We start from the raw sequence: 23,346 nt of genomic DNA, 5'->3' as shown, positions 1-23,346 counted from the left end.
GAAATGGGTCGTAGTCAGGACCCGCGCCGGGATTCCTCATTTCCGCTCTAGTCTTTGGGGACAAACACTTTCAGTTTCGTTTAATCATAAAGCTTCTTAATTAGTTTTTTTTTTCCCCCTTTCTTTCTTGAATTCTGAGGTGCTGAACTGTCCCCGCCAGAGGGGGTGAAAATGCTGGCTTCTGTAGGGCCTGGGGCTTCCTGGGCCTGGGAGCAGCTGGTCTGGCTAAGGCTACAGGATGCCTGGCTCCTTCAAGGCCCTCCAGGGCCCAGTGAGGGGTGGGGCTGCTTCCCTCACATTGTCCTCACCTTGGGCCATCCAGCAGCACCTCGTGAGCACCTACTGTGTGCCAGGCTGGGGAAATGGCAGAGGTAAGGCAAGGTCCCCACTCTGGAGGAACAGGCCGTGGGAGGGGATTCATTCACTTATCCATTCAACCGATATTTCTCAAGTGTCTCTTTGGTGCTGGGCCCAGGGTATCGGGGAGAAGATGGTGAATGGGACAGATGTGGTCCCTGGCTTCTCAGAATGCACTGCCTAGAGCAAAGGATGAGCGAGGAAACAAGCAATCACAGACCGGCTGGGTGAGGCTGGATAGGTGTTTGGAAACGTCTTGAGGCTCACCAGAGTTTGGCTGAGCCGGCAGTTAACAGAGTGGAAGGGCGGGGCTGGGCCTCCGAAGGCTGGGCTCCAGCAGTGGTGGCTGGTACTGTCTCCACCTCTTTTCCTCTCAACCCTTACGGAGAGACTTTCTATTCATTTCCAGTTCCCAACCCTCAACTCAAGCACTTTCTGTAGTCATTTACACTTTAGTCTGAATGAGATCCAAGTGACACCTTTCCCAGGGGCTCTTCCAGCCTCTGTGGCTGTTTGATGCTTTAGGCCGCAGGTAAGAAAAGTCTCCACTCAAAAAGAGAGAGTTTTCTGAGCCTCTGATGTCCAGCTGCTCCATCCACCCCCTGGCCCCAACACCGTGCACGCCCCATGTTCAAATGTACTGGCCTCGCCTGGCCTCATGTTGTGTAGCTTTTGCCCACCATGCAAAAGGCAGGGCAGAAGGGAGGAAGGAAAGTACACTCTGTTAGGGCCGGGAGCCATTCTGGGTACTGTCCCTGCCTTTTCTCCTTGACCTGTGCAGCCCCCAGTCTTGCCAACAAGAGAGGCAATCTTGTTTGCATTTGACACAGGAGGCAACTGAGGTTCAGAGAGAGAGAGATGGCTGCCCAAGGTCACACAGCTGTTATGGTTGGAGCTGGGACCTGAACCTATGGCTTCTCACTCCCAGCCCAATGCTCCTTCTATAACACCAGCGGCTTCTAACCCTTGGTCCCTGGGTCCTAGGGGTCCCTGAGAGAGAATTAAAGGTCTGAATTAAAAGCTCAAAGAGAAACCGCTCTCTCCCGCTACAAATGGCACCCAGGCAAATGGAAACAAGTGTTTTAGCTGGAATCAGAGCAACACGGGGAGGAGGCTCCACTCCTGCCCTGTACAGAGCTGTCTGGAGCACTTTCAAATCTCTGCTTCAGAATGGGGGAAGCTTTCTGGGAAACCAGCTCTTTCAGAACATCAGGCCCACTGAAGTCAAGAGGAAGGGGGTCCTGGTGAGGAAAGGGCCCTGACCATTGCATTTTACTGAGATTGCTGGCCTGATGCCCCAGATCAGAAAAGCGCAACTCGGAGAGGTCAAGGCACCTGCCTGGGGTCTCCCAGCTGGGGAGGACTGGAGTCAGAATTGAGCCAGGCAGCTTGACTCTGAGGCCAGTGCTCCTTCTGCTGTACCAGGGTGTCCAGTCTCGGAGGAGGGTAGAACCGCAGGCCCAGGGGTGTGGAGGTGGGGAGTGGGCCCAGGAGCACAGGTACCTTCTCATAGTACTGCAGCTCATAGTCCAGGATGACGCCGTTGGGCTGGTCAGGCTGGGACCACGACAGGGTGATGCTGTCCACCGTGCGGCTCACCGGGTGCATGATGGACACAGCCGACGGAGCTGGAAGACAGGTCAGAGGCCAAGGGTCAGGAGCAGCAGTGAGAGGGTACCTACAGATTCTGTCCCAACTCTAGAGGTGCCCAGACAGAGTGTGGGATCAGAGAGGGGAAGGCATCTGGCTGAGGCCACACAGCCTGCCTAGGGGGCTGACAGGGGCCAGCAGGACTTGTGCAGGGCCGTGGGTGCTGCACCTTCAGATTTCAGACACTGACAATTCTGGCCATCCCTGGGGAGCTCAAGCCGCACCAAGTGAGAGACAGATGCACTGGGCCCTTCTCTGGCCTGGCTCAAAGTGTTTGGATGAAAGGTGTTAATTCTCTCTTGGAACTTACAGTCTACTGGACTAGGGAACTTACAGACCCAAGACATGGTGATGGGGCTCTGGGAGAGGGGAGCAGAGAGGGTGGGAGATTCATTTGTTCCTCCAGCGAATGTGCACCGAGGGCCTACTATGTGCCCTCAGCATTGAAGAAATATGACTGCCAAAAATAAGTACATAAAAATAAATCCATAGCTACTATGGAAAACAGTTCGGCAGTTACTTAAAAAATTAAATGTAGGGGTGCCTGGTGGCTCAGTTGGTTAAGCGTCCGACTCTTGTTTTCAGCTCAGACCACGATCTCATGGTTTGTAGGTCTGAGCCATGGAGCCTGCTTGGGATTCTCTCTCTCCCTCTCTCTGCCCCTCCCCCATGCTCGTGGACGCTCTCTCTCTCTCTCTCTCTCTCTCTCTCTCAAAATAAATAAATAAGCTTAAAAAAAAGTTAATGGGGCACCTGGGTGGCTCAGTCGGTTAAGCATCCGACTTTGGCTCAGGTCATGATCTTGCGGTTCGTGGGTTCGAGCTCCGCGTCGGGCTCTGTGCTGACAGCTCAGAGCCTGGAGCCTGCTTCGGATTCTGTGTCTCCCTCTCTCTCTGCCTCTCCCCCACTTGCACTCTGTTTCTCTCTCTCAAAAATAAATAAACATTAAAAAAATGTTTAAAAATAGTCAAATGTAGGGGCGCCTGGGTGGCTCAGTCGGTTAAGCGTCCGACTTTGGCTCAGGTCATGATCTCGCGGTCTGTGACTTCGAGCCCCGTGTTGGGCTCTGTGCTGACAGCTCAGAGCCTGGAGCCTGTTTCAGATTCTGTGTCTCCCTCTCTCTCTGACCCTCCCCCATTCATGCTCTGTCTCTCTCTGTCTCAAAAATAAATAAACATTAAAAAAAAATAGCTAAATGTAGAATTACCCAGCATTTGCACTCCTAATTTTACTGAATTGAAATCAGGTACTCAAATGAATACTTACACATGTCAGTACACATAACGGCAGTATTATTCACAACAGCCCAAGGAGGGGAACAACCCAAATGCCCACCGACAGACAAACGGACACACACATGATGGTATACACATACCATAGAAGAGTATTTAGCCATAAAAACGAAGCAAGTACTGACACGTGCTACAACGCAGATGAACTTCAAAAACATGCAAAGTGAAAGACAGGCACAGAGGTCACATATTTTATGATTCCATTTATGTGAAATAATTCAGAACAGGTAAATCCAGAGAGCAAGCAGCTGGCGGTTGCCAGGGCCGAGGGTAGGGGAGAAACAGAGAACGTTGAGCGTAGGTTTTCCTCTGGGGCGATGAGAATGTTTTGGGCCTAGACAGAGGCGGTGGTCACACAATCCTGTGAATGTACTAAACGCCACGGAATTGTACACATTAAAATGGTTAATTGCAGGCGGGCCTGGGGGGTTCAGTCGGTGAAGCATCCAACTGTTGGTTTTGGTTCAGGTCATGATCTCGTGGGGCATGAGTTCGAGTCCTGCATCGGGCTCTGCGAGGACAGTGCAGAGCCTGCTTGGGATTTTTCTCTCCCTCCCTCTCTCTATGCCCCTCCCCTGCTTGCACTTTCTCTCTCTCTCAAGATAACAAACTTAAAGAAAAATAAAATGGTTAACTGTATGTAAACCTCAATAAGATCAATCCCTCCCTCCCTCCCCCTAGTGTTGCTAGAGCCATCACGGAGGGTGGTTAAACGAAGGAGACAGGAAGTCAGGGGTGGCTTGTTTAGTGCTGGAGGCTTCTGAGAAATAACTTAACCCCATTCCTGCATCTTACTGATGTGGAAACTGAGGTCCGGAGAAGGGTTGTGAGCTGCCCAAGATCACATGGGGAGCTCACATCACACAGCCCTTTTATTGATTCCTGACTTCATGAGGCACCCAGGCCCGTGTCTCTTGCCTCCTTCTCAAATAGACCAAACCTACTATGTGTCAACCACAGCCCTGGGCCCTTCACATGTGTTTCCTGAGCTGACCGTTGGTGAGGGAGCAGTATTAGCCCCACTGACAGGGGAAGAAACCGAAGTTCAGAGGGGCAAGGGGGTCCTGAGATCCCAGCGCCCCCACACCCTCAGTAGGGGAGCTGGGATTTGAACCCAGGTCTGCTAATGCGGTGTTTGCCCCATGATTGGACAGAGCAGGGGTGGATTCCTGACACAGCCCCTCCCTAGGCGGTCACTCCTCACTGCAGTGAGCCTCCCTGCCTTTCCGGGCTCAATGTTTTCATGGTCTTGGGAGGGGCTGAGGACTCACCAGGGTGAAGGGAGCATCTTGGGCAAGTGTGTGACCAGCAGATGCCCTGTCTCGGCCCACACCAGGGTGTCCGAAGGGTGAGAGGGACCCTTTTCCCCCTCACCCCAATCTTGCTTCTCAGCGGCTTTGTCCCGATCTGAGTGTGGAGTAGTAGCCGGTAGGAGCTCATCGGGACCCGAAGCTCACCCAGTCGCTGCTCTGTTTCTGTCCCTTCCTCCCCGGGGTGTTGGTTAGAAGACCCAGGCTCTGCTCTCTGGCCTGCTGCTCACTGACTGTGTGACCTTAGGCAAGCTGTCTCCCACCTCTGGACCTGGCTTCTTCCTCTGGACCAGGAACAGGCTGGAAGGTCCCTGGGGTCCTGCAGCTCGAACGCTCCCTGCCCGTTCTTCCTGGGCAGCCCTCGGCCTGGAGTTGGATCAGCCCAGAGGCCAGCATGAGTCTGAGCGGGTCTGGCTTCCCTCCAGCGCCAAGTACCTGTGGGAAACTGGCCCAAGACACCCGAGACAGGGTGGCAGCACTGTGACCTTTGACTTGGAGCTTGGTCCAGGCATCGCTGACAAGCCTCTGTTCTTTCTGCACCACAAGAGTGCTGTCTGGCTCTCAGCTTGGCCCTAGCCTTGCCGGGGCAGCAGGCCTCTTGGGAAGATCAGGCCCCTGCTCCCTGCAGTTTCTCCCTCAGTCAAACAGGGGTACTCTGTCTTCCTTGTTGCTTCCCAGAGAATCAGGAGACCCCAACGTGAGCCAAGGGGCCCTACTACACGCTGGGCCCTGTGCTATGCCCATGTGGACGTGCATAGTACCTCATTTAATCCTCACAACAGCCTAGGAAGCAGACCTCCTTCGGCCCATTTGGCAGATGGGAACCCTGAGAACAAGAGTAAAGTGTCTTGCCCGAGGCTATCCAGATAGTAAGTGGCCGCGCAAAGCAACGCATTCTCACCAGATGCCTGGCGACGGGAAGTGATGTTTCTCCTGCCCCACGAAGTCGCTTGAAGGACTTTCAGGGCTGTGCAGATGTGTATAATAATAGCAATGATAAAGCCACTAACCTAACACTTATTGAGCCCCTACTCTGTTCCCAGCGCTGTTCCAGGCTCTTTATGCCTATTAACATAGGTGAAGCAGAGAATTCTCACAACTGCCCCATTAGCTAGGGGCTATTAGTATCCCCAGTTTACAGAGGGGGAAACTGAGGCTCAGAGCTATGGCATAGTCTGCTCAAGGGTCATGCAGCAAGGCCGTGGAGGCTAGACTTGAACCCGGCACCTCAGGCTCTTCACTAGTACAGCACTTGCTACTGAGCCGTCAGCCCGGCTCCAGCCAAATGCTCACCAGAAATTGATGAGGTTAATTGTCAGAGCACAAAGGAGGGGCGGTCAGAGCTCTCAGTGTCCCAGTTTCCTCATCTGTAAAATGGGCCTGAGGGCAACGTGCCCCCTGAGGGCTGTCGTGGGGAGCGGGTGTTTGAGATCCTGTCCAAAGCTCAGCGTGGCTGTGACCGTTCACCAGGGTCACTGGGGTGTTGCCACTGTGCACTGAGCAGCTGCCCCGTGTCACCTGATTCGGTTCTCTCGACAACAATGTGGGATGGGGGTTAAGATCCACAATGTGCAGAAGAGGAGACTGAGGCTAGAGAAGCATGGTGACTTCCCCAAGGTCACACAGCTAGTGACGAGCTCAGTTGGGCCTGGAGCTGAGCTATCCTGCCCCCCAGCTATGCTCCCCGCTGGCCCTCAGAGCAGTCCCTGCAACTGTGCCCTCATTCTCTGACCCCGTGTCCAGCCCAGCCCCGTGTCTCCCTTCGGAGCTGCCTCTGTGTGGAGTTGAGCACTCTGTTCTTCCGGACTGCCGGAGGCCCCGGCTCCCCCGTGAGGCCAGGCTGTACACCCTCCTCTCCCGCCTGCTGCAGCCCGCTTCCACTGACAGAGTGTGCTGTCATTGCACATCCGTCGTATCTGTGCAGCATCGGACACACACAGCACCCACAAGCCTGGGTGAGCAGTATTGCCATTAAGCCACAACTACGTGAACTCAGTCACCTGGCACTTTGCGCAGAGACCCGTAGAATCTTCCCTGGTGGGAAGGTTCCAATCCAGCCCCAGGAAGGGGGTCCGGCTTGGTGGTTGGGAGCCGGAGGGTGGAATCAGACTGCCGGCAAATCCTCATCCCTCCCCGCCCCCGTGCTGTGGCCTTCAGCAAGCTCTCTCAACCTCTCTGAGCCTCAGTTTCCACACCTGTCACATGGGGACCCTTACCGGGCAATGATGCTATGAGCATAAAAGGAGAAATACGTGTACAGAGTTCACCAGCAGGAGGGAGATATCATTAAAAACATTTCCAGGGGCACTTGGCTGGCTCAGTCAGTGGACCACGCGACTCTTGATCTTGGGGTTGTGAGTTTGAGCCCCACACCGGGCGTAAAACTTCCTTAACAAACAAACAAACAAACAGAAACAAACAAGCGAACATCTCAACTGGGTAGGATGGTACCAGGGGCTGTGGGCCAGGACATGCTGGTCAAAGGGTATAAACTTTTAGCTCTAAGAGGTTCTGGGGAGCTCACGGATAGCTTGGTGATTATAATAAACAATCCTGTGGTGCGTAACAGTTAAGTCATAAAGAGAGCAGATCTTAAATGTTATAACCACACACCCGAAGATGGCAGTTACGTGAGCGGTCGGATGGAGGTGCTAACTAACCTTGCTGTGATAATCGTTTTGCAATATATACATGTATCAAGACATCAGATCATATACCTTAAACTTTCACATGTTATGTGTTAATAATATCTCAATAAAGCTGAAAAAAAGATGTCAATTCACAGAATTGCTATGATGCCAGCATGACGCTGGGTCCTGGGGCCCAAGAGAGGAACCCTCAGGGTCCCTGCCTTCCAGGCGCTCGCAGCCTAAGGGGAGAAAGCATATTTGTTTCACACAACGAGTGTCTGCTCCAGGCTGGAGCTCCTGGGTCCCAGCCCCGGTGTCAGGACTCGGCCAAGGTGATGCAGGCCTGAGAAGGGGCAAGGCTGTTCCCTTCCCCTCTTTCCCTGTGATTTCACTTCCCATCCCTAAAGATGATTGCACTTTTCAAACTTGAGGGGGGATAAGGAGATAACCAGACTTTGTTAAAACCCACATTGCTGGGCACCCCCCCCCCCAACCAAGATACATGGTGGGGCCTGAGGATTCACGGCTCTAACAAGCTCCTCGGGAAGTTGATGCTGCTGGTTTGTGGACCACACTTTGAGGAGTCGTAGATGTAGGACCAGAGAAGGAAAGTGACTTATCCAAGATCACACAGCAGGTAGGGGCTGGCATAAGATCTCAGACCATCTGAATCCCGGTTGAGTAGATCTTCCATCCACCAAATTACTTCTCACGGCCTGGCATCTGCAGAGACTGCCCCTCTCATCAGCCCAGGCTAACTCCCTCTGGAGCCTGCAGCTCTGGAGGGTCTTAAAGCAGGGGGACAAGAAGTTGTAGGCTGTCCAGGAGCCTGCCTTGTCCTGAAGGCACTGGGGAGCCACAGAAGGGCTGCAGAAGGAGTGGCAACCTGCTCCTCAAATGACACATGAGCTTGTTATCTCGACAATGGCTGTATGCCCCATGACGCCCAGTGGAAAAATGTAAGGAAGGCCCACACCTGACTCTCACCTGTTCACTCTATGCCAGGTGCTTTTCCAAATGCGTTACATAGTGAACTCCTTTAACACTCATACTAACCCTATGAGGCTGGTATTCTTATTATACCCATTTTATAGAAGAGGAAATGGAGGCATTGCGGTAGGAAGTAACTTGCTTGCCCAAAGTCACACAGTTATCAGGCGGTGACGCTGGGATTTGAACCCAGGCCCACCCAAGTCCAACACACCCTTCCCTTCTATTGGCTGCAGCTGATGCAGGCTGAGCAGGGGGGTCTGGAAACCAGGGGACTTCAGAGGGCCTCTGAGGACATCCTGGGCCGGCTCCCGTCCTGTTGCTGCAAAGCAAAGTCCACTCGGCTCCTGCTGACTCACCTTACCCACCACCGCCCGGCCCTCCTCGGCTCCGGGAGCTCAGCTGTTATGGGGGCGGGTCCCACACAGCCATGGGGGTCTGGGCTTGGGGGGCTTAGCCGGCAGGCTTGGGTTACAGGCAGCTAACCCGGGCTCTGATCCCATAAGTCCCGTAACCCTGGGCGTGGCAAGGAGGCGGCATTTGCTGGGAAGATGATCAAGGCGGGCCAGTGGGGGCCAAGCGGGGCTGGCCTTTCTCCTGGAATCCAGGGGGATTAATGGCGGAGAAGAGGGAACAGCTGGATGTTCTCCCATCCCTCCTGCTGTCCACCGCCCACCCTGGGGTATCAGGTTTCCCTGTAAGTTGGTCTTCAGGGAATTCTGGTATTTTCAATTACCAGCAGGGCACACCGGCAGGGCGCTGGGGTCAGTGGTGCCCTGTGACCCCTGCAAGGAGATGGAGCCCCAGGGAGTAAGCACAAAAGAGGCTTGTGGCCGAGAGGGGAAGAGGGGAGCCTGGCCAGGCAGGGCCTGCTTGGCTGGAGCAGGTGGTCAGGGGCCCTGCTGTCCCCAGCGAGCCCTGGGGGAGTGTCCAGTCCCTTCGTCAGTTGAGACTTGAGGAAGTGCTTTCCGCATGTGCCCCGTCTCCCTCTCAGGGCATGAGGGGGGTTGAGTCAGGTGGCCTCTCAGAGCCTTCTGGGACCAGGAGCCTTTGATGGGCAGGAAGACAGGAGGCCTGTGACCCTGGCTACTTCAAGAGGGAGTGGGTTTGGACCTTGCCCAGCTTGACCTCCGCAGCCCTGAGCTCTGAGGCAGGAAGGAGACCCCCGAGTGTGTTTGGCCTTTCCCCTTTCACCAGTAAGGAGACGCCGGGAGCTTAGAGCAGTGGGGAGAAGGCGCTGAGCACTGGCAGTGTGAGACCCCACCCCAAGCCCCAGTAGCAGATCCCGCTGCATCTGTGACATCTTCACTGCACCTGACTCCCCACCACCCCCTGAATGACGCACGGATGCCCCACGTGGCCTCAGGGCCCACCTGCCCGGCACCTGCCAGCTACCTGCAACTTGCTCCTTTACTCCCAAGTGCCATCCAGACTGGCCGCCTTTCTGTTTCCAATCACACCAAGGTCATCATTTTTCTGATGATGTGTGCGTTGGCCCCACAGTGTTTCTGCCTGGACACCTCGTCCCCCAGATCTCCATGGCCTCCTCACTCACATCTCAGCTAAACCGCCACTCCTCAGAGAGCACTCCCTGTCCACCCACCCTGCCCCCCCCCCCGTCACTTGCCTTCCCCCCCAGCTTTCTTTACTTTGTAGCACTAACACTATCTGAGGGCAGGGATCTCATCTCTCTTATTCAACCGTTTATCCCTCGTGCCTGGAACAGTGTGTGGCTCAGAAGAAGCATTCATCAATATACTGGAGGAAGGAAGGAGAAAAAGAAGGGCAGCCTCTCACCTTTCCTGGCACCCTCAGGAGGCTGTCTGAGTCACTGACCTTGGGGGTTGGGACCTGGAGCAATGTCTTCCGGCAGCGGCCGGGGGAAGGCAGCGCACCTTCTATGATGGGCGTAACAGTTGGCTCTCCCTCAGATCCCCTGCCCACTTGCGATGTCACACGGAGCCTCCTGCCAACCAGGCAGCCAACAACGCCACAACAGTCAATTATTACTGTGCTTGCATTCTCCAGGGTCTCTAGCAGGAACACCTTCCCCGTGACAAGACTCCTAGAATTTCCGGTGGATAATGGGAGAGCTGTTTTGACTGTAGCAATACAGTAAACTCCTGACAATCCAACTGCAATTCTGGGTGGCCTGATCATAACTGTCACAACAGAATTTCCACAAATAAAACATACCCAGAAAATGGGCCTCGTTTCTTTCTGATGGGACCAAACAGGGCTGTGGACAGAAAAGAAGGAATAGTTGGGAACTGGAGCCAAGGTGGCACTTTTCTACGAAGCAAAGGAGCTCTGTGGCCAAGAAAGTCAGAGAAACACAGAGTTCTAGACCCCTGCTACACTCATACTGCACACTACTTTGTTCAAGGCTCTGAGAAGTCCTGCAGGGGAGAGACCCGGTTAACCGGGTGGTTGAGGTCTCATTTGGCTTTAGAGCCTCTTTTTCACATAACAGCTATTAATGTGTTTTGGAAGTAGTAGTTTGTGAAATATATTTTTGGGGAAAAAAACCCATAACAACAAAAATCAGGTCCAGGAGATAATATCTCTTTCCTTGAACCTGAGAAAGGCTCCTGTCTAGGGTGGCTGTTCATCTGCGCATTCATTCTTCCCTTGATTCGGCATAGATTTAACAGCACCTGCTGGGTGCTACCCAATTAGATGGAGTGGGGTTCATCACATCCGCTTCACAGATGAGGAAAGCGAGAATCAGGTCAAGTCTCCTGTCCATGGTACCTCAGCTGGTGGGATCAGGAGGGATCAGGACCCAGGCACCCAGGTTGGTTTTATCTCCCTGAGTACTTGGCGGGAGCCATAAGCATGATCCGAGCAGGCTAAGGCCACGCCTTGGGCTTGGTATGGTGGAAACATCCAATGGCCCACCTCCTAGGGGGCTGCTGAACAGCCTTGATCTTACCTCTGGCTGCTGAGTGGGACCCAGTCCTACCCCAGCACCCGGACTAGCAAGATGGTGACAGCCCAAGCTTCAAATCCGGTAGCCAAGGCAGCATATCTCACCCCTCAGTGCCTCAGTTTCTCCTCTATAGAATGGGGACAATGGCATGGATGTTGGGAGGTTAAATGAAAACCAGCATGTAAAGGGCTTAGCGTAGGACTTGGTCCAGAGTAAGGGGCCGCGGGACGTCGGCCACATGTCGCTGTCTGGGCTGCTCAGACTTTTTTTTTTTTTTTTTTTTTTTTAATTTTTATTTATTTAATTTAAGTAAGCTCTACACCTAACGTGGGGCTCGATCTCACCACCCTGAGATCGAGAGCCGCCTGATCCTCCAACTGAGCAAGCCAGGTGCCCCTGGGCTGTTCAGACTCTTAAGCAGCCCTGTGAGTAGCTGAGAGCTCAGAAAGGCTCTTGAATGGTGGTGACGGTGGTCGAAGGGAGAAGAGGCAGCATTCAGGGTTCAGATCCTAGCCCTCTAATGCCCAGGTGACTGTGTGACCTCAGGCAAGTTACTTTTCACTCTGAGTCCAGTTTCCTCACTCGTAAAATGGGACGTGGCAGATATGACTTACTGCCTACCAAATACCCATTCTTTCTTTGTCAAATTAACAAAACTTGGTTCTTAGCTAGGCACATTGTGCCCAAATAAAAGACTACATATTCCTAAACTCTCTAGTAGCTATAAGTGGCCATGTGACAATATGTGTGCCAATGAGACATAAAGCTAATGTAATATGTGGGATCTCTAGGAAGTTTTTTTCAAAGGGAAGAGCCTTCTCACTCTCTTTCTTCCATCCTGCTGCCTGGAACATGGATGTGATAGCGGGAGCTCTTGTAACCATTTTGGCCTATAAAGGACAAGAGGCTGTGCGCTGGGGGGCCTGGATCCATCATGATTCCATGGAGTTGCCCAAACTCCTGTCTTCTGACATCCTTTACATGTAAGAAAAATAAACCTCCATTTTGTCTAAGCCACGATGGTAGATTGGTTGTATTATTAACCACCTCATTGTATCTATACTCTTCGCCCTATAACTTGTGTAATCCTGCCCCCCCCAACTCTAGGCTTAGCCATGTGACTTGCTTTGGCCAATGGGATATAAACAAACATGATATAGGCAGAGCTTGAAAAGCCCTTGCATATATCTGCTGGCTGTCTTGGTTCCCTGTGATTGCCATCAGAACATGCCCAGGCCGACCTGATGAAGAAGAGACACAGAGAACAGAGTTATTGCCCTTGTTGTCCCAGCCAGGACCATCCTGACAGTATGACAGCAGTCAACCTCAAACATGCCATAAGGCCCTGAAAATATCCCAAGAGCTGCCGAGTACCCCGGAGTAGAGGGAGTGCAAACGTATGAATATGCCTGCCCACCCCTCCCCCCCACCCCGCAACCCACCTGGCTAATCCGGAGACCTGTGAGCTAGGTGAACGCTTGTTTTTATGCCGTTGGTGTTGCGGTTGATTGTCAAACAGCATCTCTTACTTTTCTTCCTGTTATATGCAGCCAAACTCAATCTTAACTGCTACTCTAGACCAGCAGTGCCTTCCCCGCAGAAAGCTTGGGGGGATCAAAGAAGCCGATGCGTGCAGAGGGCTCGGCCTGGGGAGGGAAGTGCCCTCTCCCTCTCTCTTCATTTCCCCAGGCCTGGGCCTCACTGGGGGCTCTCTTGGCCCATATCTCCTTCTGATCCTCTTGGCCCCCAGGAAGAGAAGTAGGTGAGTACACGCTCGTGCCAGTTCTAGAGACGAAGCCACTGTATGCCCGCCTCCCAGGAGGGCGGGAGGATCAGAGGAGAACACGCTGGCAGAAGGGGCTTTGGAAAGTTGAAAGTCTTTCCATGAGAAAGCCATGTGGAGTGGTGTCACGGGCAGGGGCCGTGACACCGGGCCAGGGTCTGGAGACTGGCTCTGCCACGGACCTGCTGTGTCATCCTGGACAGCTACTTAGGAACCTCTCTGGGCTTCGGTCTTCCTCTCTCTAAAAAAAAAAAAGGTTTGCCCTGCAGGGCCCCTGCCGATGCTGATGTGTTTTAATTTGGCTTATGTTACCTTCGACGACAGGCAGACCCCCGAAGATATCCACATCCTAATCCCGGAATCTGTGAATATGTTACCTTACGTGGCAACAGGGACTTTGCCGATGCGATTAAGGTTATGGCCCTTGAGATGGGGAGATTATCCTGGATTATCCAGGTAGACCCAATCTAATCTATTGAGCCCTTAAAGGAGGAGAACGTTTCCCAGCGGAGAGTCAGAGAACCCGAGAGCTGGGGCGTGAAGACACTTGACGCCCTGTTGAAGCTTTTGAGTTGGGGGGGCCACGTGCAGGGGCTGGAGAGAGGGTCTTGCGGGCTAAGGGCAGCTGCCAGCCGGCAAGGAAAGGGAGACCTCGCTCCTACCGTCCCGGGGCACTGAGTTCTGCTGGCACCTGACCGAGCAAGGAAACAGATCATCCCTTAGAGCCGTCAGAAAGGAATGTGGCCCTCCCGACAGCTTGATTTGGGCCTGAAGGGATCCAGACTAGTCTTCTGCCTACAGAGCTGTGAGACAGGAGCTGTGTCTCATTCTAAGCTGCTGAGTTTGTGGTATTTTGTCATAGCACCAGTAGGAAACTGAGACACCTTCCGATTTTGTTTGAGGCCTAGCTGACATGTCTCAGCCACGTACTTACCGTGTGCTAGGCGCTCTGTCTACACGATTGCTAATCCGGACGCCATCTGGCAAAGCTGCAGTGATAGATCAATACCCATTTTGAAAGTGAGGACACTGAGGCTCGGAGAAGAGACGTCTCCCATGCAGCCTGGTCACACAACTCGGAAAGCGCGGTGTGGGACGAGGGCCGAGCTCAGCACCCAGGACGCATTTTTGCCCACACGACCCGCTAGGATGTGACAACAGGGGCGCTTCCTAACTGGCCAATCTACTGTGGAGTATAGGAGGTGCCAAAGACTGCATTTGCCAGCCAGGCTGTGGTGTGAATGGGCCCATGCGCACAGCCTGCCCCACTTCTGCAGAAGCTTCAGTCCGGCCAGCACGGGGCCCCAAATATGCGGTGACGTTACTCACTGTGCCGCTGCCTGCCTGGTGACTGCAGGCAAGTCCCTATATTCCCGATGCCTTACTGTCCCCACCCATGAGACAGGATAAGAAGAGGACCCACCTCATGGAGTCGATGTGAAGATTCACCGCCAAGGACTGGCACACAGTAAACACTCGATAGATGCGAGCCATTATTATGACCCGGATGAATGAAAGACGAGCTCTGCTTTCTGCCTGCTGCAGGCAGGCAGCCTGGGAGGCAGCCTGGGAGGCACCTTGAGACATGACCTCAGAACATCCCAGCCGTCCCGCAAGGAGGGGCGGTGACACTCACGAGGAGATGCGTTCAGATGTGGGCTAAGTGACTCGGCTAAGGCTTTGCGCCAGCGAGCATCCAGGCTTGATCCTAAGCCAGGTTTGTGTGCCCCCTTCCCGGCCCATCTCAAACTGGGCAGGGGCACGGCTGCCCGGAGCTTGCTCCGGGGGAGGTGGTATCCATCACAGCCCCGGAGGGCGGCCAAGAGTACTGGACGCTGTCCCTGAGGACGAGCCCCACGTTACAGAAGTGCCACACGCGCCCCGGGTCTGCAAGGCCGTCACCGCCTTGTGATTTGGATCTCCGCTTAAATACCACCTCCACAGAGAGGCTCTCTTCGGACGCCCGCCCCGATGCCCGCGCTCCTCCCTCCCATCCCCCGGGTTGTCTTGCTTGTTTGTGTCGAGGGCCACAGACTCTGGATAGCAGGCTGCATCCTGCGTCTGCCCCTTCCCAGCTGAGTGGCCCTGGGCACATGCAGGGCGGAAAGGCGTTCCAGGATGGCGGAGTGTGGTTCGAAGGTGGCATGACAGCTTTATGAAGTCAGAAGGCAGCTCTGGCCCCAGTGAATGCCAAGGGAGTGTGAGCAAGGCCCAGTCACTTGCCCAAAAAGAATACTTTTTCCTTTTAAGGCAATGAGTTAGATATTTATATGTTGAATTTTAGGGTCTGATTAAAACCGACCACTGAATGCATTTGTCTGGAAACCAAGTCCCCAGCCTGGCTTTCCAGCCTATCGTCATTCTCTACACCCCACCTCACTCCATGCTTCCCTGAGCCCTTCTGCAAATGTTCACTGAGCATTCACTGTGGTGTGCCCCTGGCCAGGTGCCGGGAAAACCGTGGTGAGGAAGAGCAGACCCATTGTGTACCATCACGTGCTGATGGCGGGGGAGACAGACAGGAACGCCACGATCAAAGGCCTAAGGCTAAAATCTCAACCAGGGAAGCTTGAGGGCCATGGTGCCGGGGGCGTGACCAAGTCAGGAAGGCCAATAAAGATGAGCTAAAGTCTGAAAGAAGAGTGAGGAGAAAAGCAATCCAGGCAGAGGGAACACGTGCAGAGGAACAAAAAGAACTCTCCCTCCGGCTTGCCTCCCGCACTTCCCTCCCCTGGGACACCTTCCTCCCTGCAGGATTCCATCTCTTTTTCTTACAAGCTTCTGCATTCTCCAAAGCCAAGCTCAAATGCCTCTTCTTCCAGGAAGCCTTCCATGACTTGCCCTCCTCCCGTTCTCCAGGAGGAAATGATCTTTCCTGCCTGCGATCTCTCTCACCTCCCCATATACATCCTTGGGCCCTTATTCATTCATGTCTTTCCAACCAGGGCATCAATCCCCAAGGGCAGGAACTGTGTCTTCTCTAGTATAGATTTGCAGTCACATAGTTCTGAGTTTATATCCTAGTTGAGGCCACTTGTGGGACTTCGCATAAATGGCTCTATCTCTCCGGGTCTCTGTTTCCTTATCCGGCAAATGGGGATAATGTGCTGAGGGCGTGGTGTGGCTGCACAGGCCCCAGCTGGGCTCTGACCATCCTGAGAGAGTCAGCTTGTCAAGGGGCTTGAAACAAAGAGGAGGGAGATAGGGTGTTTGTGATCTAGAAAGCCCCAGGGCTTTGAGGGCATACAGGGGCTTAGACTCGCTTAGACCTGGGTTTCCTGAGTTTGTCTCACGGTAAGGAATACTTGAGCCGGTTGTTACAAATGCAGATTCCTAGAGCCCACTCCAGGAATTCTGATTTAGCAGGTCTGAGGTAGGGCCAAGAACTTGTGTTCTGGAAAAGCTCTCGTATAGTTCTGATGCACAATTTGGTGGAAAAATGGAGGCCCTGAGGGAGGCAGTGATTTTCACGAGTGTGATGGGTTGGATCAGTTATCTCAGCTCTGCCTCTTGGAACAGGATTGTGCACCCACACCCTTTGCCAAGTAACTCTGCAGGGCTCATTTGCTGTTGGTGACTGTGTCCCAAGCAGAGGCATGTGTTTGTGTGGCATGGCTTGGCCCGGCCACTTGTGCTCCCAGCATTCACCATAAGAGAAACGAGCCTGGGTGGCTGCTGGTCCAAGGGGAATGGGAGACATATGGAACAGACTGAATCCAACCCACATTCTGGAGTCCTGCCCAGAATAGAGAGCCCTGCTGCAGAGTAGCTAAACCCTAGCTGCCCCACAGACTAGTGAATGAGAAAATAAATGTTCATTGTTGTAAACTACTAAGTTTCGGGGTGGTTTTGTTATGCAGCATTGTTACAGCAATAGCTGACTGATACACCGAGGCCATGCAGCCAATCAATGGCAAAGCTGGGATTCAAACTCAGGTTTGAACCCAGTGCTTGTTTCTCACTGCATCTGTCTTTCAATCCTGAGGGCTCCCCCTTGCACCTTCTCCTCTGGAAGCCTCTCACTTCCACTCTGTTCCATCTCTAATCTCTGGGAACTAGGGTCCAGTTCAAGCAGCCAGACTCTACTCCTTGCAGCTAATAAGCTGAGGCATCTTGAGTAGGCCTCCCTCAGGGCTCCCAAATAGGTCCAAGGGAGGCTGCTACAGCCAGGGAGAGAACTCCCTCTCCTCTACCTCCATTCCCCCCGCTACCAGGAGCCTGGGCTTCCCTACCTCAGAGTTTTGTCCAGTTGGACAGCCTCACAGCTGAGGCTTCATAATCTGTGAGGTGTCTTTACCAACAGCTGTTGGTTCTCTCAGATTGCCTGCCTTGCGTCAGCTCCATCCGGATCCCCAATCTGAGTGGGGCTGAAATGCACCCATGACCCCACAAGAACTGCAGGCACATGCTCACAAATATGCCCTGTTGGCCACAGCGAGACCGCAACCATTCACAAACAAAACCACACTCCTTCTCATACACAAACACACAGAGAGGCAGGGCCACATTCATACGTATAAACTCGTGCTCAAACACACCCCCCTCCAAGCCCCTCACATTCAGACACACCCATGCTCATGAATGCATGTATAAATAAGAAGCCACATGGCCACAGAACATGTAATCACAATCATAAACACATGGTCGCCCAAACACATACAGTGACGCACCCACTCATTCTTACACATGCACTCGCTCTCAAACCGCCATCAAACCGAATGTCCTCGGACATACCCTGGATTGTGCCCAAGCACAATCTGTTTGTCCTAGTGAATTCCTGTCTCTTACCCTTCCTGCTTTGTGACTCAACTTCTCTGACCATCATCTGTCAAATGGGGGCATGGATGTCTCCTACTCAAGGAGGCCAGGGGTATGCAGTGAGGTCATGTATAGAAAGTAACCCTCAGCCAGGTAGAGCTGGTTGGCCCCTTTTCCTTCCATGTTCTTGTTCATGTCCTTCCTCATTCTTTTTTTTTTTTTAATGTTTTTATTTATTTTTGAGAGAGAGAGCATAAGCAGGGGAGGGGCAGAGAGAGAGAGGGAGACAGAGAATATGAAGCAGGCTCCAGGCTCCGAGCTGTCAGCACAGAGCCTGATGTGGGGCTCGAACCCACAAACCATGAGATCATGACCTGAGCCAAAGCTGGACGCTTAACTGATGGAGCCACCCAGGCGCCCCATAAGACATTTCTTTCTATAACTCCCTTAAAATTTTTTTTGGTCCTTTAAACTACAGGTCAATTCCTGCCTCTTACAGGAAGCCTCCCTAGACCTATATCTCTGGATCCCCTGTGCACTTACTGTGTGGGTCTCACTTGACATCAGAAGGATAAGGTGGGTAGCCCACTCACCTTTTCTCCTGGAGCCTGGCCTCCCTTGGCTCTTCCTTGGACAGGGCCCCCCAGACCATGCTCACGGCGGAAGCTGGGCAAGAGTTGTTGACTGAATAACTGAGGGGCACACTCAGTTTTCAGCCTATAGGTCCCATGAGGTCCTTGAAAATCTCATGTGGCCCTTGGTTGGGGGATGAGGCTGGAAAGTGTCTCCTGGACCTGGGCACATGGGGGTCACTGGTGACCCAGAGGACAGTGGTTGGTGGAGAGAAGGGGCCAGAAGCCTGCATGGAGTGGACTGAGGAGGGAATGGCAGCAGTGGTGAGACTGCCTTGTTTGGCAACTTTTTTTTGCCATGAGGGAAGTAGGGCAGAAGGTGGAGTGATGTGGGGTCCCAGAAAGGATTATGAAAGGTGAGCTGAGGGAGGAAAGTTTGCCTGAGTTGAACTGGAGGGGGCGGGAGGCTCACAGAAGACACCTGTGGAAACTGCTAGATGTCTCCTGGCTGTGTCCCCACCGCCCACTGTGAGAGGTCTAAGTTAGGCTTCGAGGGGTCGCATCCCCTGGCCTCCTCCGTGGTTCGGTGAGGCCACATGACCAAGCTCTTTCCGGGGGAAGGTGCACAGAAGTGACAGGTGCCACTCCTGCTTACCCGGCTTGGAACATTACTGTGGCCCTGCGTCCTCTCTCTCCCACCCTCCCCACAGGCCGGAGCACAGACAGGCCTGCATCTCAGCGTCGGTCGTGCACACAGGCAGGGGGCGTGGGGGCCGCTGACGCACACGGAAGAACCCGGGCCCCCGAGTCTCCAAGTGGATCCGATCTACCCACTAGCCTGGATTGCTCACCTGTGGACTCTCACAGGGGAGAAGCCTGAATTTCTGTGTTAACTTTAAGCCACTGAACCCTTTTTGTTATAGCAGCTTCACACTTACCTTCAACGACACACATTCACCAAACGACAGCGGTTATTATGAACACCATGACAACGGACAGGTAAACGCTTACCCTCCCAGGTGAGTACAGCCTTGGAAAAGCAGAAGCCACTCCACAGGGGCGAGAGGGTCTTTGATGAGGGCTGGCGGGATACTGGTTTGCACAGCCGGGCGCGGCCCTGTCCCCGGAGCGTGCATTTGAAGTGCTTACCTGCCTGGTTGGTGGTGATGTTCACAGAGGCGAACTGAGGCGAGAAGGGGCTCTGGTCGGTGACACCGTTCACGGCCTGGATCTCGAAGGTGTACTGGGTGTGAGCCAGCAGGTCACTGATGTAAATGCGCGGCTCGGTCAGGCCCAGCTGGCGGGGCGCATACTGCACGTTGTCCCCACAGCGGGTGCAGGCGCCCCGGCCTGAACCGCAGCTCTTGCAGATGATGTTGTAGACGAGATCCTCACGGCCTCCTGAATCGCGGGGCGGGGTCCACTCTAGCATGAGGGAGGTCTCGTTGACACTGGAGATCACCGCCTGGGGTGCGGAGGGGATGGCTGAGGGTGGGGAGAGGTTTCGGTCAGTGGGGGGCTGTGGAGGTACGTTCCCCAAGGGACGGCTCTCTGCCCACTGCCCTGGCTCCAGCCCAGGCCCCCAAAGGCTTCCTTCGCATCCTTTCTCCCCTCCACCCATCAGAGAGATGCTTCTAGAATATAACTCTCATCTTGCTGCACATCTGCTTAACCTTTCTCCCTGGACTCCAACCTCCTTGGTGTTTGTTACGGGGACCAGGACCAGTCTTTTTGTGTTGGGGATTACACCCACCTGATATCTATTTCCCCTTCTTCCTTCTAATAGCACCCCGATTTTATTCAGGGGCGGGGGGCAATATGTCCAGCCAGAAGACTACATTTCCCAGCCTCCTGTGATTAAGTGCTGACCACTGAGATACGGCAGAGGTTTTTTGGTTAGGACCTTTCCTTAAAAGGGCACAGCTATAAAATGTGCCTTTGTCCCTTTCCTCCTTCCTCCATCTAGAATGTGTGTGATGGCTGGAGCTTCAGCAGCAATGCTGGACTAGGAAGTGACCCGAAGGAGAGGAACCACATGCCGAGGGTGGCAGAGCAGAAAGAGTGAGCCGGGTCCCAGAGAACTTCACGGATTTGCCACAATTACCCCAGGGGTACCTATCTTTGGGGTTCTGCGAAGTGAGAGGATAAATCCTTATGGTTTAAGTCACTGGGGTCAGCTCTCTCTCTTGTCGCCTGCAGCTGAATGCCATTCCTGTCTGATCCAGGGGTGGGGAGATTGCCCCCGTAGTCACCCCTTTCTTTGAGAACGCTGGCCTGTGATTCAGGCGGCCGCCACCAGGTTAGAACACCGGGCAGCCTCTTCTGTCACAGACACCAGGCTGGCTCTCCTTCTGCCAAGCCTCCCATTTACTGTCCCTTTGTGAATCGAGACCTTGACTTTATCCTCCATGTGACTGGCAGGAGGAGGTAAGGAGCCAGATGCCAGCTCCATGGTCGCTGCTTGTTGGCAATACAACCACCCCAGGATGGTCCTTTTCCAAACAGCTTTTCATTTCCCCTCCCATCAGGTGATTGGCTGCTCCCCTCTCGGGAAAGGCTGGCTGCAGCCCGACGGCTGTCCAGCCCTCGCTCTGAGCTTCCTGCACGTGGACTCGGGACTCGGTCCGGCATTGCTCCCGAGAGGCCCCGAACGTACTTGTGCAGGGCATGTCCAGGGGGTCCAGGTCTGCTCTGTAGTAGCCGTTGCGGCAGACGCAGTTGGTCGCCCCCTCGGAAGTGGTCCGGCTGTTGATGGGGCAGTGGGTGCAGGCCTCGTCCCCTTGGTTGGCCTTGAAGGTTCCAGATGGGCAACCTGGGACAGAAGACAAGGAGAATTGCTGGAGAAACCGGAGGAGGGCTCAGAGGTCGCAAGGCATGGAGAGACCCTGCAGTTTCTCGTAGACGCCACACGGCATCACGGAGGGGCCGCGAAGTGCAGTTGTTGGGAAGTCCCATCTCCTAAAGCTCCTGGGGGCCTCCAGGCTCCAACCTGGCAGTCCCTTCTGTGCCCAGAAGGTTCCAGGCTACCTGGCGTCTTGTCTCTGAAGCTGTCTATGGGTTCAGCTGGGGCCCCTAGCAATCCTTCTTCAAATACTCCAGGTTGGCTGAGCCACGGCTTCCAGGGTCAATCCTGACTTATTCCGAAGACCCTGAAGGGGTCTGGGGAAGCGCCCATGGCCCAGTCTTGCTCACTAATGTCTGGCTGAACCCTGATTCTTGTAACTAGATTCCTGGCTTCCGGATGATTGAGGATGATTACACTACAGTAGCAAAGTGCGGGGCATGTAGAAAGATGACGTGGGTATAGCAGGAAAGAACACTGACTTTGGAAGTGGACAGGACTGGGTTTGAGTCCCAGATGGGCCTCTTACTAGCTGTGTGGCCATAGACAAGCGGCTTACGCTTTCTGAGACTCAGTTTCCTTATCTGTAAAATCATGATCCCAAGACCTATTTCTGAAAGCCATTGGGGGAATCCCTTGCACAGTGTGGGTGCCCAATGAGTACTAGCTGTTAGTGCAGCAGGTGTTTCATCAACTCATTTCGCTACACGGAGCCTGCAATACCAGGGACAGCCTGAGGAGGGAAGTGTTTGCACTTGATGGGCATGTTCATTTAAAAGGGCTCTTCCAGAGGCTTCGGCCTTCTTCCCTGCTCTGGGGGGACTGCTCAGGATCTGGGTTCAGGCCCTGCAGCTCAGGGCTCAGGTTCTACAAGAAATGACCAGTCCTATGTGGACCAGTGTGCAAATCCACCCTACCCTCTTCCTCCTAGCCCTGGGCTGGGAATCGGGAGGCCTGGGGTCCAGGCCCTGTCCCTCTCCTGGCCTGTTTCTTCTCCTGCTTACTGGGGTTCATAATCCCAGCTCTGCTGTGATCTTGGGAGGGAGGATCCTGGAAGGGGTAACTGAGAAGGCGGATGGGGAAGAGCTTTGCAACAGGCAAGTTCCTCCTTGGAATGAAATGCGGCTACGCTGTCCCCGGGCCAGGGACGCTCACATTCCATGCCTGTGTGCTGTGTGACCTTTGGCAAGCCATCTCTGCCTCTCAGAGCATCACTTTCCTCATATGTAAATGGCTAACATAAATTTCCCTCAATTATTTTTCCAGCCCCAGTCTCCAAGCTTATCCTCCAAGTTCACATCTTAGCAAACTGCCCTCCTCTCAAGTCTTCAACCGGCTCCAGCCTCGGAGACCCCCCCCCCCCTTTTGGTGCTTCTGTTACTTGAGATCAGAAAGCTTTACTCCCCTGCCATAATTATTCATCAAGAGGTCCCCTGGCCGTGCTCTTGGCTCCCTCAGGATCGGAGCCCTGTCTGATTCACGGCTCCTTCCCCTGTGCCCAGCACAGAACCCAGCACTCAGCAGATGCTCCATTAACACCGCTTGAAGTTGCCTTGCCTAAGCGGGAAGAGCTTGGGCTTCGGGGATCGTGCGAGTAGGAAGGCAGTGAAGAACGGTGGCCGGTGTGCAGGCTGCTTGGCCAATCCCCAGCAGTATGACCTCGGGCCAGTCGCTTAAGCTATTTCCTTCCTGCAAAATGGGGACAACAGCATCTATGTTCTATAATTGCTGTGAGGATTACACGGGTTAATTCAGGCGAAAATGCCCGGAATAATTCCTGGCATTATTGAACGGTATCTGGTTCAAATACCAATCTGCTGGGTGACCTCAGACAAGTAGTTCACCTTCTGTGAGCTAAAGTTTTCTCATTGCTGAGAGAGCATCTACCCCATAAAGTGGACTCCATGCGATGGCCAGTGTCTGGCATGGGGGTGGGGAAAGGTTGTGGTTACAATCTCAGGGCTTTGCTGGATGACACAAGCGTGCAGTAAATAAGCCACACACAAGTCCCCCTGGGACACTAGGAAGCAGCACCCTCCCCCTGGGGTCCTAGTTTACCTGTCATTTGGAGGGGGCTTCCAGAAGGTGGCGACTGACTTAACAGACAACTACACTGGCTGATGTCCACTGGACCAGGCCCTGTGGGGGATCCTGAAGAGCCAGCTCCAGTCCAGTCCTTAAGAGACTGCCAGGCAAGGGCCAAGTCAGGACTTTGACATAACCATTCAGG

The 23,346-nt window shown here is 53.8% G+C and overlaps 1 protein-coding gene across 5 annotated transcripts in view; it reads right to left on the bottom strand.

Annotated features, from left to right (window-relative positions):
* The window catches only part of EPHB2 (EPH receptor B2), a 196,438-nt gene that overhangs the window by 32,295 nt on the left and 140,797 nt on the right, over window positions 1-23,346 (bottom strand). For all 5 annotated transcript variants that reach the window (XM_045035274.1, XM_045035271.1, XM_023258287.2 and 2 more), the window contains exons 4-6: window positions 20,931-21,086; window positions 19,424-19,759; window positions 1,861-1,985 (exon numbers count right to left, since the gene is read on the bottom strand). In XM_045035274.1, coding sequence (XP_044891209.1) covers window positions 1,861-1,985; window positions 19,424-19,759; window positions 20,931-21,086 — 617 coding nt within the window. The remainder of the gene's footprint in view (window positions 1-1,860; window positions 1,986-19,423; window positions 19,760-20,930; window positions 21,087-23,346) is intronic.

The sequence above is a fragment of the Felis catus genome, chromosome C1, assembly GCF_018350175.1.
Source record: "Felis catus isolate Fca126 chromosome C1, F.catus_Fca126_mat1.0, whole genome shotgun sequence".
Taxonomy (NCBI): Eukaryota; Metazoa; Chordata; class Mammalia; order Carnivora; family Felidae; genus Felis; species Felis catus.
Note: the sequence above shows the minus strand (reverse complement) of the source record. Positions and strands in the feature narration are given on the sequence as shown.